The 17,689-nt window shown below is 29.8% G+C and overlaps 4 protein-coding genes across 4 annotated transcripts; 3 read left to right on the top strand and 1 right to left on the bottom strand.

The window, feature by feature from the left end:
* Positions 1-5,899: 5,899 nt before the first annotated feature.
* Positions 5,900-8,972, bottom strand: LOC132942904 (protein archease-like). Its single transcript, XM_061011611.1, has 5 exons — positions 8,751-8,972; positions 8,192-8,287; positions 6,607-6,631; positions 6,287-6,491; positions 5,900-6,200 (listed from the first exon to the last, which is right to left on the bottom strand). Exons 2-5 carry the CDS (start codon positions 8,241-8,243, stop codon positions 6,021-6,023), a joined length of 462 nt encoding a protein of 153 aa, XP_060867594.1. The 5' UTR covers positions 8,244-8,287; positions 8,751-8,972; the 3' UTR covers positions 5,900-6,020.
* A 149-nt stretch (positions 8,973-9,121) lies between these two features.
* On the top strand, positions 9,122-11,321 carry LOC132942905 (large ribosomal subunit protein P1-like). Its single transcript, XM_061011612.1, has 4 exons — positions 9,122-9,341; positions 10,060-10,216; positions 10,294-10,383; positions 11,191-11,321. Exons 1-4 carry the CDS (start codon positions 9,267-9,269, stop codon positions 11,202-11,204), a joined length of 336 nt encoding a protein of 111 aa, XP_060867595.1. The 5' UTR covers positions 9,122-9,266; the 3' UTR covers positions 11,205-11,321.
* A 150-nt stretch (positions 11,322-11,471) lies between these two features.
* On the top strand, positions 11,472-13,768 carry LOC132942903 (2-Hydroxyacid oxidase 1). Its single transcript, XM_061011610.1, has 9 exons — positions 11,472-11,908; positions 12,097-12,248; positions 12,316-12,436; positions 12,526-12,660; positions 12,725-12,847; positions 12,943-13,075; positions 13,153-13,269; positions 13,403-13,514; positions 13,585-13,768. The coding sequence occupies exons 1-9, from the start codon at positions 11,772-11,774 to the stop codon at positions 13,650-13,652; spliced, it is 1,098 nt and encodes a 365-aa protein (XP_060867593.1). The 5' UTR covers positions 11,472-11,771; the 3' UTR covers positions 13,653-13,768.
* A 758-nt stretch (positions 13,769-14,526) lies between these two features.
* On the top strand, positions 14,527-17,200 carry LOC132942816 (complex I assembly factor ACAD9, mitochondrial-like). Its single transcript, XM_061011465.1, has 3 exons — positions 14,527-15,952; positions 16,026-16,229; positions 16,326-17,200. The coding sequence occupies exons 1-3, from the start codon at positions 14,687-14,689 to the stop codon at positions 16,485-16,487; spliced, it is 1,632 nt and encodes a 543-aa protein (XP_060867448.1). The 5' UTR covers positions 14,527-14,686; the 3' UTR covers positions 16,488-17,200.
* The last annotated feature ends 489 nt before the right edge of the window (positions 17,201-17,689 follow it).

Raw genomic sequence — 17,689 nt, 5'->3', positions numbered from 1 at the left:
AACTTGAATTAGTTGAATTTATATTTAAATTAAAATATTTGGTCTAAAACGTTTGATCATTTCAAGTGATGTCTACATTTTAAATATAATGTCGCTGAGAGATAGGTAAAAATAATAACATCATATAATATAAATTAGCATGAAAAATTGAATAATTCTTATAAGTTATAACACTGAAATCAACTTTTAATGACTCCTAATAATGTGCTTATATAATATTATATATTTATTATTTTATTTTAGTTATATACTTTTAACTTTTTTATATGGATTCCGCAATTTTTTACACTGTTCAAAGTAAAAATTTAAGTCAAGACAAAAATGTTTAATACTCAGAGGTAATATATTATGTATTGATCTAAAATCCAAAGTAAGATGCATTTATAAGTTAACAAAATAAATATTGTTTTTTCTATTAGTCGATTAAAAAATATCGGTGACATTTTTTTTAAAGACATTTGAAATTAAAATGTTGAGAAAATTGGATATTTAAACGAAAAGTTAAGAATTTTTTTTATGATTTTATTTATTTTGTTGTGATAACTAATACAAGAAAATAAATATTAATCAGGGAAGAAAAACATTTGGTACTACGTACCTACCTGAATTATTATATTCTACACAGAACGAAATTTAAAAAATATTAAGACTAATTCTAAGCTATTTATACCTATATAGGGTTTCCATATAGGGATGGCGCTGCACCCCTCTGACTTTTTTTTATACAGTCCAATGTTTAATGTTTCAGTCAATGGTCATACGTATAGTATAACATTACGATTTGTAACATAAATACAAGTAGTAGTATTCAATTTATAAGTAAACAAAATATTCTTAAAATTAATCAGTTACAGACTGTGCGAACTGTGCGAGTCTTTAAGGGGTCGGGCAGCGTATTGAAAATTTCATAAATGTTAAAAATGTTATTGCACGTGGCATATTATTGGTATAATGCGTGGAGTCCGGTGGAAAAATAAAAACATCAGTAAAACTAAATTTAAAAATGTTATTTTCATAAGTTTACCATTACCTGCTTGACAAAACAGATCTATATCCAGCAGTTTAAACTGATTTAGGAGGATGTCAGTGCACTATTTGTTTTCTCTCTCTGACCCACGCGCAACATAGACAAAACGCATTAACGCAGAATCATTTTTTCCATATTTTTAAGTAATCTTATAGTAAAATCGCCCACTACAAAAAAAGATAGAGGATAATATTTTTGAGGAAATGACATATCGGTTTTATATTTTATTGTTATTTGACTTTGTATTCAACTTTCAAAATAAAAAAAAAAATGTTGTACATTTAAATTATATTTAAATTGTTTTGAGACAATATTTAGACAATTGTATATGTCATTCCCTCAAAAATATTATTCTGTATATTTTTTGTAATGGGTGATTTTACTCTAAGATTACTTAAAAACATAGACAATAATGATTCTGCGTAAATGCGTTTTGTCTATATTACGCATGGGCCAGAGAGAGAAAAGAAATAGAGCGCTGACATCCTCTTAACTACAGCTTTAGCTCTTCCACATACAACTTGTTCTATAGTGAGAACTTTTATAACCTATACTCTACGTAGAGTAAAAACTTGGACAAGAAATACTATTGGTGTTAGTCACATGTAATGGCTATTATAATATGAAATCGTTCATAAAAAGAACCTATAATGTCAAACATTGGTGAAATTTCTGCTAAGTCCCGTCAAGAATATAAATAAGTAGGCTTCGCTCGTGTGCAGTTTTTCTTATGGCAAATCCTATATAGTATATACGTGTGTCTCGGTGAGCGTATCACAGTTTTAGTATACCTCAGTTCACGGACAAATCCGTCGTCAGTGTCAAAATAGCTTTGTGAAATAATTCAACCCAAATGGGCAACCACAAGTCGTGAATTGGATTAAATTTATAATATGGTGTACACCCGATTTATTCTCTTGACGTGAATTATAATAATACAATATATTGCGAAAGGGCGAAATTATCGTAAAATGTTCAAAACATCTACAATGCATACAAGATTACAAAAAATTATAGATAGTTTTGGAAATTGTTTGAAATCGAAAATTTTGTTTATGGTACAAACAACAATGTCCAAACTTGAGCGTCGTCGTGTTATACGCGTCACTGAGCAACCGAGCGGGGTTGGCGCCTACACGAAAGGCTGCTAATACGAACACATATTATTATACCAATCTTCGAGTTATCGAAAATTCGACTTATAGACGTTCGAGTTATCGACGTTCACTGTACTTACTCCCTAAACTTATATGACATTATTAAAAACAATCTTTGATTTTCGTCAAATTCAATTCGGTAGTTTTTAAGTATATAAGCTATACACACATACATATTTTGTTTTTAAGTTGTTTTCTTTATTCGAGAATCGAGGCCGTAAGCGTGATTATTTGATGTATGCTTGTAGGTACCTAATCTGCACGAGTAACAAATGGCAACCTTTTGTTTATAAAAAAAAAATTAAATTTCCAACCATGAATTTCAAGAAAAGGCGAATATCGGAAATTTCTTTCTTATTATGCATTTAGATCATTAGAGGAACCACTATACCAAATTTCAAGTTCGTGCGTTTTGTAATTTTTAAAATTTAACGATTAATGAGTGATTGAGTGCGATTGAGTGGTATTTAACTTACATATAATAATATATAGGATTATGTACATAGATTTAATCAAATGTAGTGCAATGATGCAATGTTACAACTAGCAAAATTCTATTAGGTACGTATAATTTAATTAACTTATAAAACTACCAAATCAAAATGCGTATAATATTTATTAGATTGTTTAAAATTAATTTGTTTGAATTTATAGCCAATTTAGTAAAATATTTGAAATAATTAAATTACACTCAATTTTAAAAATCAAAATTAAAGAAACTAAAATTCTTATCGTTTCAGCAGCTGTCATGTTTATACAGTTAGTGCTAAAATTCAAATCATAACCTAAATTTTTCAAAAATAAAAAATGCAACGTACAAACTATTGTGTAGTTTTTTTTTTATTATAGGTACCTTTTACCTTTCAACTCCCAACATATTAATCTCAAACGTCAACACCAAACTTCACTGTGATAACTTCAATGGTAAAAGAAAACTTTAGTAAACTTGTTCAGTAGGTGGGTACCTAGTACCTACCTATACATCCTAATATGCTTCAATAGATTATAGGTTAGGTATTATAACCGTATTTATAATATTATATGATAATGTTTGCCACATGTAGACTAGGTATTGAAAGATAGAGTCATTAAATCAACCAGTTTCAATTCTTATTATAAAATGATTCGATCTTCAAAAGCGGAAACATTCTCAGGAGTTTTCTTAATAGGGAAAATCAAAAACTAAACGTGAATTTTACGGAACAATTTTTCCAAATCACAGCTTTGAATAAATTTTAAGTATTGTAAACCTTCATTTGTAAGTAATTGTAAGTTGATTTTTGAAATTTGTAAGTCCATCGATTTAAAGATGTAGCCAAAATGAATTGTGGTGGTGGGGCTACCATATTATAGTTACAATCATCTCTGCTACATAATTTTATTTGTAAACTATTTACGTACTATACTATTATAACAATATAACGTAGCTATATACATAGCATGTACATATTAAATAATAATAATGTCAACGATATCATTATACTCATGCATATTTATAATTTATTATTAATCTAATACGAGAGAAGCTCTGAGAAATTCGTGGGAGGTTTAAGCGTTTGGGAAATGGAAATACCTGTGCGTGGGATGTACAATATGACAATGAAAGATTTAAATAAAGTCTAGAAACATGTAGGTATGCACATGGTTTATTATAAAATTATATCATGTGTTTGACAAGACAGCATTCATGGGCTCATAATATTGTATAGCAACGCTACATAGCTGCTATGTAGCGTTGTTATACAATATTACGAGCCCATGAATTTCGAAATTTTGACTGGGGACAAACGGTCTTATTAATTTTCGATTCACTGCGTTCCTTCTTACTAACCTACGAATTTCTAATAATTTCCGTATAAGTAGGTACCTACTCAATTCTAAATGTATTATCTCATTTCGACGACTATGCGTATCTTCCGTCACACGTATACCTATAGCCGCTATTGGATGAAAATGAATTACAACTTTGACCCAAACACCTATATTAAGATGGATTATGGTCGAATCTCGCCTACCACGAGCGTTCGAAAAATTACCCTTATGGCTAATCTCCAATATGAATATAATATATTTAGATGGTTAAAAATTATAACCAACGCTTAAGGTTACAAAATTGTTATCATAATATACATTTTAAGATATATAATATTATTTTAAGTGGATTATATTTAATTACTACTATAACTATTTTATGTATTTCGGCCATATTATTATTATTAGGTACCTATGTGAGTTAAAAGTTAAAACAAATAGTATATAAATCGTATTTTATATTATTATGCAATATGCAACTATACTAACTATAGCAGCCCGGCAAAATGAAGTGTACATTTATATAACTAGCTATTTGCCTATTTCCCATTATAAACACGATTTAATAACGATTAATATTCAGTATTTCAAATGTTAGGTCAACTATACTTAATATTACACAAACCATTATGTATTTATGCTGTAATTTAAATAATTAAATTATTGTTTCATCTATACGGACAAATTTGGAAGCGTGACCAACCTGCGATGTGCGTGGTACATAAGTTATACCAAGATGTGAGATCCTGGTACTAAAAATGAATTTTAAACGCAGTACCGCTGTAAAATTATTATTATGTTTCATTAAATTATAATGAATTACGCTAGAGATAGGTATAAGAATTGCCGTAAAAAAATTTGAAAAAATTATTAATGAACCCACGGAAGGGTTAAGTTGAGTTGGGAATTTCATTGTTACGCCCTTGGTACACCGGTGTTCACTTTTCCGTGCCCGTGTGTGGTATGTAGGTACACAGTCCCGTGGTTTTAAACAGTAAAACAGAACATGAAACCTGCCACCTGGCACCTGGTCGGCAGTGGCGTGCCTCCGGTTGCCTACCGACAACGCCACCCGATCAAAATATTTTTGCGAATAAACTATAGGTAGGTACCTACCTAGGTATAAAACAGTATATAAATTATAGAGAATACTGTAATTCTTTATAGTGTGGTATTCTTTAAAACCATTGTTTACGCATCAACGCTCAAAGCTACAACACTATTTTTATTATTTCCAGCTCTATATTATTATTATTATCTCCGACAAAACAAAACCGTGTATCGCGTATTTAATATAAGTTATAAAACTTAGACGAACTGCACAGATGGCGTACCTAAAGCCACGGTCACACGATGATAGAAAACTAAAACGCGGCAGTTGCTATCGTGATAGCGTTAAAACTAAATATTTTATACAATATATAATATAACAAAACTAAGTTTTCTGCGTTTATCCATAATATAAGTTATAACATTGTCAATTTCACTTCTAGTTGTCGCATCTGGAGCAGTTTATTTATGCTTACAGACATACGTAGGCGCTGTACAAAAATTTGTATTTTAATTGAATTAGTATAAACCCTTCATTATCTAGTTATCTAATCTATATAATTCAGTTGTAATACGTACACATTGTTTGAAGAAAAATATTTTCTAAAGCTTAAGCAACGATTCATTATTTGTGTTTTCCATAGTACCTAGGTATCGGAATACAAAATCGTTGTGTTCGTCCGTTAATTACCAGTAAATAGTTACCTAAACCTTTACCTAATATTTCCTAAACCGTAACATTGATAAGTACATATCAATAACATAAACAAAAAGTATGTGTAAATCAATCAAGAAAAATTATGTTTTGTTAAACAGCAAATTAAGGTTTTTCTTTCTTTAAATAAATAAACTATTGTTTATATATATATAAATTAATATATTTAAATAACATTCTTAATTATTTGACTTATTGTGATCTTACAAGATATATTTATATCCAACAACTCAATAATAAACAAAAGACTAAGTATTTCTTAAATATCTAAAATTACAAACACTTCACATTTCCCTTCATTTTCATGTATCTGCATATTGGAAAATGTTATAGCTTTTACTTCCGTTCCTTGAGGATGTTTTCCAAGTTGAAACTCTTCTCCAAAGCCTTTAGCTTTAATTTTAAATGCCTTTGTGTCAAATACTTCTATTTGTACTTTCTAAATTAAAATATTACACATTAATTATATACAGCATAATATTTGAATATTTTAAGATTTTAAAATGACTGAACTAAATAGCTTACTCTTGCAATATAATTAGGTTCAGCACTAAATATGAACAACAATTCATCGAGAAAATTATACAAAAGAGTCATCATGTCATGACCCTCAACTTCTATTTCATATGACTCTTTCATTTCAATATAATCAACCTCTGTCATGTAATGAAACATAGCATTGGCACATTGTTCAAATGCTTCAGACAATGTACTTCCCCACGCATGTATTCTACAAAAATAAAAAAAATTATTAATAATCATAAATTCATTAATAATTAGTTTTTAGTAAAATCTAATGATTTCAACAATATTAAATTTCTTAGATTAAAAAAAATAATACTTACTGAATATCTGCTGTATGGTCTAGATCTGAAACACATAGGTAAATTAAATAAAAATAATGTTGAATACAGGTTTTAATAAAATTATAAGTGTTTTAAAAACATACTATAACGTTTAAATATTTTTTCAAGCATTAATCGATTCATGAACAGCCTATACTATAAAAATAATTAACAGTAAAAATTCAGTATAATGGGTAACAAAAAATTCAAGAAAAATTGAAATATTAAACATTCAAATACGACATGAGTCATGAAGTGATTGTAAACAACTAACTAACAATTACCTTTAAAGAACACTCAAAAGGACTTTATTTTATTAAAATAGAACATTTTCAATCTATATTCAACATTATACAATACGCGATTATGCTGTACAAGAATAATCAGATGATATGATGGTGTGAGCACGATTTAAGATGGTATCTTAAATCATGGGTGTGAGTGGATGGAGCATCCAGAGACGCTACTTCAAAAATACACTCAGTTTTTTTTTTTTATATGGTTACATAACAATGAGATTATGTAACCAATTTCTTTTAAGATGGTAAGGAAAATTATCTGGTAATGAATTAGAAGCAAGATTGGAAATAAAAGGATTTGAGGTACTGATACTGAGTGATATCTCTTAACTTTTTTACACTTTAATCATTTTACTATTTTAGACAGGTATTAAAATATTTACAATTCTATCACAAATGTAATTAATTTGTAATAGGTAATTAAGTCAAAATAGATTTTAAGTAGTGTAACAAAAACAATTTTTAATATATAAAAAGTGGGTTGAAATAAAAATACCACCTTCGCATTGGTATCGTTTAATATAGCATATTATAAGGACTATAGATATACTATAGATTATACTAGAACAATTTAAAATCTATAATTTGTCTCAACCTGGTGTTCGCAGTGGTAATGTGATTCTCGACGTGCCAATCGCATCATTCATTAGATGCAAAAAGTTATAGATCTCTTTTGAGACAGAGTATCAGTTTTAAATTGTTCTAGTCTATATTATCATTTATCTACTTACTTGGTAACTTATTACTTTTTTCAATAACTAACAACAGAATTATGATTTTTTATCTTATAAAATATTGAATAGGTAGGGATGGTATTTGGCACGGTTAGACCACCTTATCAAGGTATATTAATTATTAACTGTTCATTTTTTTTTTTTTATATACAACTTAATACTTATAAGTTATTGCCATTTGACAATTCATCAAGAAACTATTTTTGAAGAATAGTAGTTGTGTAAAATATGAAACTTCATTTTTTCACAAAATGTAAAACTATAACTCTAAACTCAAAACTAATGATTAGCAATAACCTTGATAAAATAAACTGTATTTTTAAAAGGAGTAAACAGTGTAAATCTATGTAAAGATAAGTTAATATTAATATCAAATATAAATAAACAATACATATAACATAAAAATATGTGTTCTCATTATTTGATATTTATATTTGTTTTTTTTTTGTGTTCTACTTTTGAATTGATAAACCGAACATTTTACAAACTAACTTACATTTGTGATCGAACCATAATTAGGAATAAAAGAAAAACATTTTTGACAGGCCTCACATTCGTATTTGCACTCCGGTAAATTCCAGTCTTCTTCTTTAATATCGCCCATGTCTCAAAATGTAATTTATTGAATATATGATGTTTTTCAATAAACTAAAAACAAACAAATTATTTTATTCAATATTTTATTTTGTAGGTAAGTCGTCTTAACACATTGACGGATATCACTGCTAATGCATTTATACAAATTACTGTAATTTGGTAGTAACTCTGACTGGGCATAATCCATAGATTTTTATATATGTTTTAGAATATTTGATTTTTTTTTTTGCCCCAATTTTTAGTAAGTCACAATAGAACACTAGATAGTTTCCAATGTGGTGAAGTCATAAGAAACGTAACTGCTCTAGCAGTCATACCATTTTACGACTTTTAGTATATAATTGCTATACCAGTCATGGTCATATTACGACTTAAATTAGTATGACTGCTACAGTTACTGTCCGTCAATATGTTAAACAGTTGTTTGAACTAAGTTAGGCATTGAAGTATAGAATGTAAAAATACTAAAAGTTGTAGTTTGTACACGTATTGTACTAGTATAATTACTACTTACTTTTAAGTGTCAAGTAGTACAACTACCGCAACTTACGTCTTACAATTTACAACTTACAAGACTAGAAGAATATTATATTAAATACTGTAAAAGTAAATTTCAATTTAAAATTATTAGTGAATTCATAAATCATAATAATTAATGATAAGAAAATTAAAGAAATAAGAATGTTGATTTTTTTTTTTTGTAATCAAAACCAAACAGTATCATACCACAGAATATATGAAATTTCATATATTCTGTGATACTATCATCATTCCGTTATCACCTTAAAAAAAGGTTGATTTCTATCATTTTTTATTCTGTGTTTCTATATTATACGGTTTTTGCATAAAACATTTCGGCAACACTGCGCACTTAAAAGCACAACACGTCAACACTGTCAACACTACAACATATTCGGTCATCGGCATTCGGCACGTCTCTTATTTCGCGTCAATTGCTTGTTCTCACTACCCGAGCTAAGGCTACTTGCGACTTGCGATCAACCGAATTTTCATCCGTTCCGATCTTACGATGGCCATCTCAAAACCCGAATTAGCCTGCGTCTACGCCTCACTCATCTTGGCCGACGACGACATCGACATCACGGTAATTATTCCTCTATCGCGTCATCCAATGACGACGATACCTAACAATATTATGTTGTGGCAAATAAGTGCCAAACACGACGGCGCAGAGTCTCTTCGGTTTTCTATACTTCCACCCGCGATGGTCCGCCTGTCAGCTCTTCCTAATTCGGTGGCACACTTCCGTTTCGTTTCCGGAAGTCTGTGGGGCGACCATCGCAGCCGTTTTTCGTTTACCGCGGTGATCCCCCCCCAAGCTCGCAGACCACGTTGGCGCCGTTTCGTCGGCAAAAATAATGGCTGAGATAAATTACTCATAGGGGTGATTTTAAGTTTTAATTGTGCCCATGACCTCGTATAAGTTAACTTTCGCGATGCACATCGATTGAATTATTATGTTTTCTTTTTTTTCATATTCATGTCCCCCCCCTTTTCGTCAAAATGTTAATTTTGTATCGTATCATTATATTTCGTTAAATAAATTTGAAGGGTGTTCTGAAACTTTCACGATTCAACTGCAATATTCACGTTCTATATATATCAATAGTACATTAATTGATTCTTTTCAAACTATGTGGACACTTGTGATAATATTATAGATACCTTATAATTTTCCCAAGCATTGTGTAATAATATGAATTAGGAAATCCCTTTTATTATTTTTATCTGAATATGTTATTTAATTCCCTGCTGTTTTAAGTGTATTGGGGTATTATTTATTTATTATCTTATTAGTATAGGGAGAGAAAATCCAAACAGTCTTAAAGGCCGCTAATGTTGAAGTTGAACCATACTGGCCTGGTTTGTTTGCCAAGGCTTTAGAAAATGCAAATGTTAAAGATTTAATCACAAACATTGGATCAGCAGTAGGAGCTGTACCGGCTGCAGGTGTCGCAGGTATGGATATTTTATTAAAACTCCCTAAATTCTTAAGACTATTTGAGTTTTTAATAATTTCTGATTTCGAATTGCAGCCGCTGCCCCAGCAGCTGAAGCCAAGGAAGAAAAGAAAGAAGAGAAGAAGGAAGAAGAGAGTGAAGAGGAAGACGATGATATGGGCTTTGGTTAGTACATTTTATGTTACTCATTTTCTTGAAATATACTCTATTCCAGTAGAGTTCACGCATACATACTCTGCTACCGAACGGTTACACCTGTTTGGTCAATGCCAATGCTCGTTAAACATTTATAGAGAAAGATTGCCCACCGGTTTTCTTTGGTTGAGTAGGTAAACTCTAATGGAATATAGTGTATTTAACTCTCTATCTTATTTATTACACCATAAACGTCACCACACAGTGCCACTTAGTGTCTGGACTCATTTTACCGCTACCACTTAATACAATTACTATAAATAACATATGACCTAAGGTTTTGAGGTGTAGCCTACAAACCTAGCATCAATTTAAGAGACGTATTAATGAATAATAAATTATATGAAAGAATATTCAAATAAAAACTATGTATTTCCAATGGTTAATATCTAATTTGGCATGTATTGTCATAACTACATTGATAAGTAAAATTTTTATGAGGAAATTCACACCTTACAAGTGTTATAACATTCGATTTTCATTAATATATTATCCGTGTAGATTTATCTGTACAGTGACGAATTGTTTGTATCAAGTTTTTATAACTTATATTCAAAGTAACCTCAAATTAAACAGTATTAAAAAAATATCTAAATATGACAGCAATATAAATTTATATACTAGCCAGTAGCCAATATCAAAATATATGTATTATGGAATTACAGATTATTGTGTTTGTATAAAAATACGTTTAGAAACTAGTATTGATCTTTCCTAACTTGTTTCTATAAAATATTCTAATATTGAATTGATTTTTAACACTATTTTTATTTTCAGGTCTATTTGAATAAAAATCTACTTCATCGACTGACTTTCCTCATACAAAAATAACAACATTAACTTTATTTGTTTTATATTGTAACTTGTACAACTATGCAGATTGAATTATATGTTGTTATATTTTATTATTTATGATATTATTTTTATTCCTCTATATTTTCCAATATTTAAACACTACTTTGTTGGTGTTTGATAAATGCTCATTCTTTCACTTATATTTAAAAATATGATGGAAGAAATTAGTAATTTGGTCACTAAGATGTAAAAAAACTTGATAAGCTAAAGATTTTTACACAGTTGTACAGTACACTGATAAAAAGTTTGTAGGTTAGCACAAAATGTGTTATGTAAGAAATATAATTTAATCTATTAATTAGGTTATTAGTTGGTATCAGCATATAATATGTTATTAATTAATATTTAATCAATAAAACAAATAATTGATCAGTCCTTGATTTTTGAACCACTTATCTCTGATATACTTAAAAGATTAGTCGTTTTTATCGATATTTAGTTATTACTTGAGCTTTATATTTTAAAGTCAGTGTTAAAAATTCATATTTCATCCATAAAGCAAAATGTCCAATAAATTTGTATCTGTCAAAGATTTTGAAAACTATGCCGTTGGTACATTGCCAAGGACTGTTCTTGGATATTATCAAAGTGGGGCATGCGATGAATACACACTTTCAATTAATAATAAAGCATTTAATAAGTAAGAAGATTAGTTATTTTAATATTTAACTTAGGGCCATTCTTACAATGTCTGGTAAGCTGTCAGTTAACCGACTAAGAACAGATTTTATTACCGTTGAAATTCGGCCGGTTAAGGATTTGTTAACTTAAACCGGACATTGTAAGAACGGCCCTCAATATATTAAAATCTTACAATATGGTTTAAAGATTGCGCATAGTACCACGAATGTTACGTGATGTTCGTAATAGAGATTTGAGCATCACCATTCAAGGTGATAGGGTAAATGTACCTATAGGTATATCTCCTTGTGCTATGCACAAAATGGCTCATGAAGATGGAGAGTGTGCATCTGCTAGAGGTATTATAACAGGCTATTAAGAACTAGTAATATTACATAATGGTTCTACAATTAATAAATTAAATAGCGGCTGGAAAGCATGGTGCAATTTTTATACTTTCAACATTGTCAACATGCAGTTTAGAAGAAGTTGCCTCAGCGGCACCAAACACTGTGAAATGGTTCCAACTCTACATCTATAAAGATAGGTATACATTGATAACTATTTGCAAATCTCAAATACTTGCTTTGTTGTGAATTTTCAATATTTATTAGAGATAATATATTGCGTTTATAGGGTTTTAACCACATCATTAATACGAAGAGCAGAAAAATCTGGATACAAAGCACTTGTGTTGACTGTTGATGCCCCCGTGTTTGGCATCCGGTATAAAGACATAAAAAATAACTTTAGCTTACCGAGCCGGTTAAAGTAAGAAACCAATTTAAAATGAGACCGAGATTCAAATAATGTTTTTTAAATTATTATATTCTAGGTTAGGGAATTTCTCTGAAGAACTGTCAGTAATGAACCAAACTAATGGTTCTGGCTTGACAAAATATGTAATGAGTCTTTTTGATGATCGTTTGGTATGGGATGACATCAAATGGTTGAAAAGGTTATTATATTATAATATATTTACTATGCTTAAACTATTTATGTCCACATGATAATATTGAAGCAAATAATAAAAAAATATATTTTATTATTCAGCATTACAGACCTACCAATTATAGTAAAAGGTATTTTGAGTGCAGCTGATGCTAAAATTGCTGCTGATTTGGGATGTGACGGTGTATTTGTTTCCAACCACGGTGGAAGACAGTTAGATACAGCTCCAGCAACAGTATGTTATGAGTGTTGAGTGATTAAAAAATATTTTCTCCTTGTTTACTCTGAATAGCATACATTATTTTATTTTAGATTGAGGTATTGCCAAGCATTGCACGAGAAGTTGGACATCGTGTTGACATTTATCTCGATTGTGGCATAAGGCATGGAACTGATGTGTTCAAGGCTTTAGCTCTTGGTGCTAAAATGGTACATTTACAAATTTACAATAATAACTGATTTTACAATTAAGATTCTTTAATTGCGTTTAAAAACTTAAAAATTACATGTAATTAGTAAAGTTGTAATATTTGTTTGTATAAAATATTATTTTAATTTCTAGGTGTTTTTAGCGCAGCCTATATTATGGGGCTTGACATATGATGGCCAAAAGGGCGCAGAGGACGTTTTTGGTATTGTTGTTAATGAATTCGATAACACCATGGCTTTAGCGGGTAATTACTTATTACTTATACATAATGCCATATCGCATTGAGTGTCTACTAAAGTACATGATAATTTCAGGTTGTGTGTCATTAGACCAAATTAAGAAGGAAATGGTGGTGCACAAATCAGTATATTCAAAACTTTAAACTTATTATAATATTTTGTTTATACTTAATTTATTATACAAATAGAGTATAGAATTTAACTGAAACAACATAAGTATATAAATATGCTAATAAATATTTTTAACTTAAAAAATGCATTGTACGTCTCAAATCTATCATTACACAAAGGCCTAAATATTGAAACAATTTCTACCCCAGTAAAAGCTATTACAAAATCTACTAGCATCCAGTACTATCCATCCTAGCCAGTGAATCTCAGATAACCCCCCCATGCCGACTGAATAGACGCTGGTGTCGTGATTTTTTTTATCCCTACCTATATTAATGATTAAATAAACTTATCTCCTCCAAAATCAGAGTGTTTCTACACTGATGAGCATCCCACGATTTTTTATGTTGTAAATGGAAATTGGTAAATTCAAAAACAAATTGTATCAATGATAGAAAAATAAAACTTTCTTTTTACTTTACTCTCAGGCAGTCTCACTTATCAGCATAGGGCTCTATCCCCTCATTTAGTCATCTCTCATTTATTCACACCAGTTAGTTTCACGTCTCTCTGTTGAAGTATAGAACTATTATGTTTATTTTATATTTTATAGCAATCACTTATTAGTTAATAGTTATTTCCATTACAACTTTCACTGCGTAGTGGTCACATCTAGTTCATTAAAATATACGTATAGTTATAGACATGCATAGTTTAGTGCAACACATAGGCTATCCGCCTATGGTGCAACAATTAAAATAATGTAATTCATTTTGAAATAGGTAAAAATTCTAACACATTTATAAGTTTCAAATTCGGCAATTCGCGGTCAATGATAACAACTTAATTTTTTTTCCATGAATTATTATCATTTTTGATCTTATCACTACCGAACACTGTAAGAGATAAGTTTTTTTAAAAAATTATAAAAAATTTACGTAAATGGTAAATGCCTTTAATATTTTTATAATAATATAATTTTTTGAAATTGTAATCGTGTATTGATATAAAGTTCACTTAAGTATTATAATGTTATATAGTTATAAGTCCATTTGAAAAAAAAACTATGTGGAGTGTTATAAATCGCCGTGTATTCCTTAGGAAACTTATTGCTCGTTGCTCGTCCACAAACGGTTCATACGGACTAGATAAAATAAAACCATTGCCCGTTCCAGATATAGTGAGGAAACCACGTCGCTTACCGTTTTTGAAATCAATATACGCCGGTCAGTATGATATCGAAGTCCTTACATATCCAGAAACACTTAATCTGGAGAGGTTTAAAGACCTGGAATCCCGAGTGCAACAAGTCCAGCACAATTGTACGAAAATCGACACTGTCCGTCAACTAGGACTGTTTGGCATGAGTGCTCCATACCCAAGTTCAGGCCTCAACTTATCTGACACCGAAATAGCACGTGTATTTGAACACTTTGATTCCAACACATTTAAGTCCGTATTTGATCACACGCTGTGTGTTGACATAATCAAAACTTTTGGTACGCCTAGTCAAAAATCAAAATATTTACCATTGCTCGCATCGGGTGCTGTATGCACATTACACGTCGATACTGTAACAAGTACACTACTGCCCAATGAGAGCTGGGAACTCACAGGCTCTGTGAAAAATTCTGCTGATGTTTTCTTGTTATTTGTCATTGGAAGTAAAGCCTACATAGTTGAAAAGGATAAAACTTTTGTCAACGGGGAAAATTTAGAATTGAGACAGGTAGTTGTTGCTCCAGATGATATCATAGAGAATGTTAATTTAACAAAAATAATGCACAGAGGTAAATTATACACGTGTTCTTTATTAACTACGTCGTTGAAGAGAGTTGTTCAAGCAACTGTTCAGAATTTAATACCAAAAACTAGGTTAAATCTAAAATTGAGAGAATGTGATTCTGTTCTGAAGATAATATCGAAATCGTTAATAAACATTTATACACTTGAAAGTATGATATATCTGACCACGTGGATGACTGATGGATTTGATGATCCAGACATCGAGCTAGAGTCGGCTTCCATACAGCTATTTGCTCGTCAAACAGTTGACAGTATATTGATAGATTTAAAAATGGTAAATGGAAGAAGTTCTATAAATCAAAAGTTTTCGAATTTATGCAATGAGGTGGAAGAGTTAGTAGAGAGTTTGGAAGGAAGTATGAAACTAGCTAATTATATTAGTAGTCAAGGTGTGGAGTTTTTCAATAAATCTGATTATGAAGAAAATGTTTCATTTCTGACTACAGCTTATAGAAATATAATGATGAAAAGAAATGAGCCGAGTTTAAAATATGGCCTTCAACAATTCCTACATCCCGCTCTCAAGGTATATAATATTAATGGTCTAAAGTATTTTTTACTGAATTAATCTTACTTAATTAATTATTTTTACATTTCAGCATGCCGCAAATTTTCTTGAGTATGATGTATTGAAATTTCAATTTATAATTAACCAATGCCATGCTGCCGGTCAACTGACTACCGATAATCAAATGCTTATGGAAAGGTTGTCAACAGTAATTGTATACATTTATGCCATGACAGCAGTTCTTGGTAGAACATCTAGATCATATTGTACTGGAATCCGGTTTTGTGATTATGAAGTAATTAAAATAACTTTTTAACCTTTTATTGCTTTGAGTTACAATTTATTAGGTATAACTATTATTTTTATGACTGTATTTTATTATTATTCCTAGATGAATACTGGAGAAACAGTGGTTAGAGAGTCATGTACTTTACTTAAACCAATCCTAGAAGAATTGATGAGTGGTAAATATGTTGCAACAGATTCAGTCTACGAATCATTTGCGGACCAATTATTATTTAATAATATAAATAGAGGACAAACAGAGACGTGAAATGTATAATTTATACTTGATAACATTTTTATTTTTGTCAAATAATGTATCATAGAAATATATTTCAAATTCAATTGTGTATACCTAATTTAAATAAAATATTTTTAGTTTTAGTTATATAATAACATAATAAATGTAGTCATCTACATTGAAAGACCTAATTTTGAAAAATGATCTTTAGAAGCATAATATTATGTTGTGTGGAAATTGAATATATTCTGACACCTAAACAGGTATATATTATGTTTTATTATACATTGTTATTTCTGAGTATTTATAAAAAATATTTTGTATTATTTAATTTCATTATGGTACTTATATAAGTAGCATGACTATTTATCAAATTTCTATTGCAAATATTACTATATTTGTTAAATAGTTCTGTTACCCCTTGTATAATATCACATAGTTTGTTTTGAATTAACCAGTGCCAATATTTTATAACAAATTGCAATACCACATTTTGAAATTTTCTTCTCAACCTCTATCAAGTGAAAACAAATTTTCTCTTATTGGTATTAAATGAAAGCTACACCCATACATATACGTCCAAAATGTTAACACTCCAAATTATTTAATCTAAATCAAGTTAGTACCAAGTTTTTTCAAAATATTTGCAGTCCCCAAAAAAAAATTTAAACTACATTTTTACTGTTTTTATATTATAAAAATCTTAAAAAAAACAATAAATTTTTTTTTTTACAAAGGTTATCCATGGACTTAGACAAAAAGGATTAAAATTCATAAAGGACCGCCTGTATTCCTGGGATATCCTGTCTTTCCTTGGTCAGCCAAAATGGTTTTCAAATTCCTAGAGTACATCTAGAACGTGCTGATGGTGGTATCTGTTGCTGATGGTAGTTTTAGATTCTGAGCGGAGCGAGGAATGTAATGGTTTTACAATGATGTTTATTTCTTTTTCTTTTTTATTCTGTAAACACTTTTTCTCCCTCTAAACTTGCACAAAAGTATCAAGTATAGCATCTTTTCTAAAAGGTAAAGTTCTTGAGCTAGTACTTTAAAGGGGTTAAGTTAGGTTAAATATTTCGATTTTCGAAACGCTACTCGAAATAAAAGCGGTTAAAGGAGAAAAACGTACGATTTCACGATATTCTACCAGAAATATTACTTCAAATGAAAAATAAAAAGAGATATTTTTTGTTGTATTTTGAATTTTATTCCTTACGGTTTAAAGTTCAGAT

The sequence above is a fragment of the Metopolophium dirhodum genome, chromosome 4 (assembly GCF_019925205.1).
Source record: "Metopolophium dirhodum isolate CAU chromosome 4, ASM1992520v1, whole genome shotgun sequence".
Taxonomy (NCBI): Eukaryota; Metazoa; Arthropoda; class Insecta; order Hemiptera; family Aphididae; genus Metopolophium; species Metopolophium dirhodum.
Note: the sequence above shows the minus strand (reverse complement) of the source record. Positions and strands in the feature narration are given on the sequence as shown.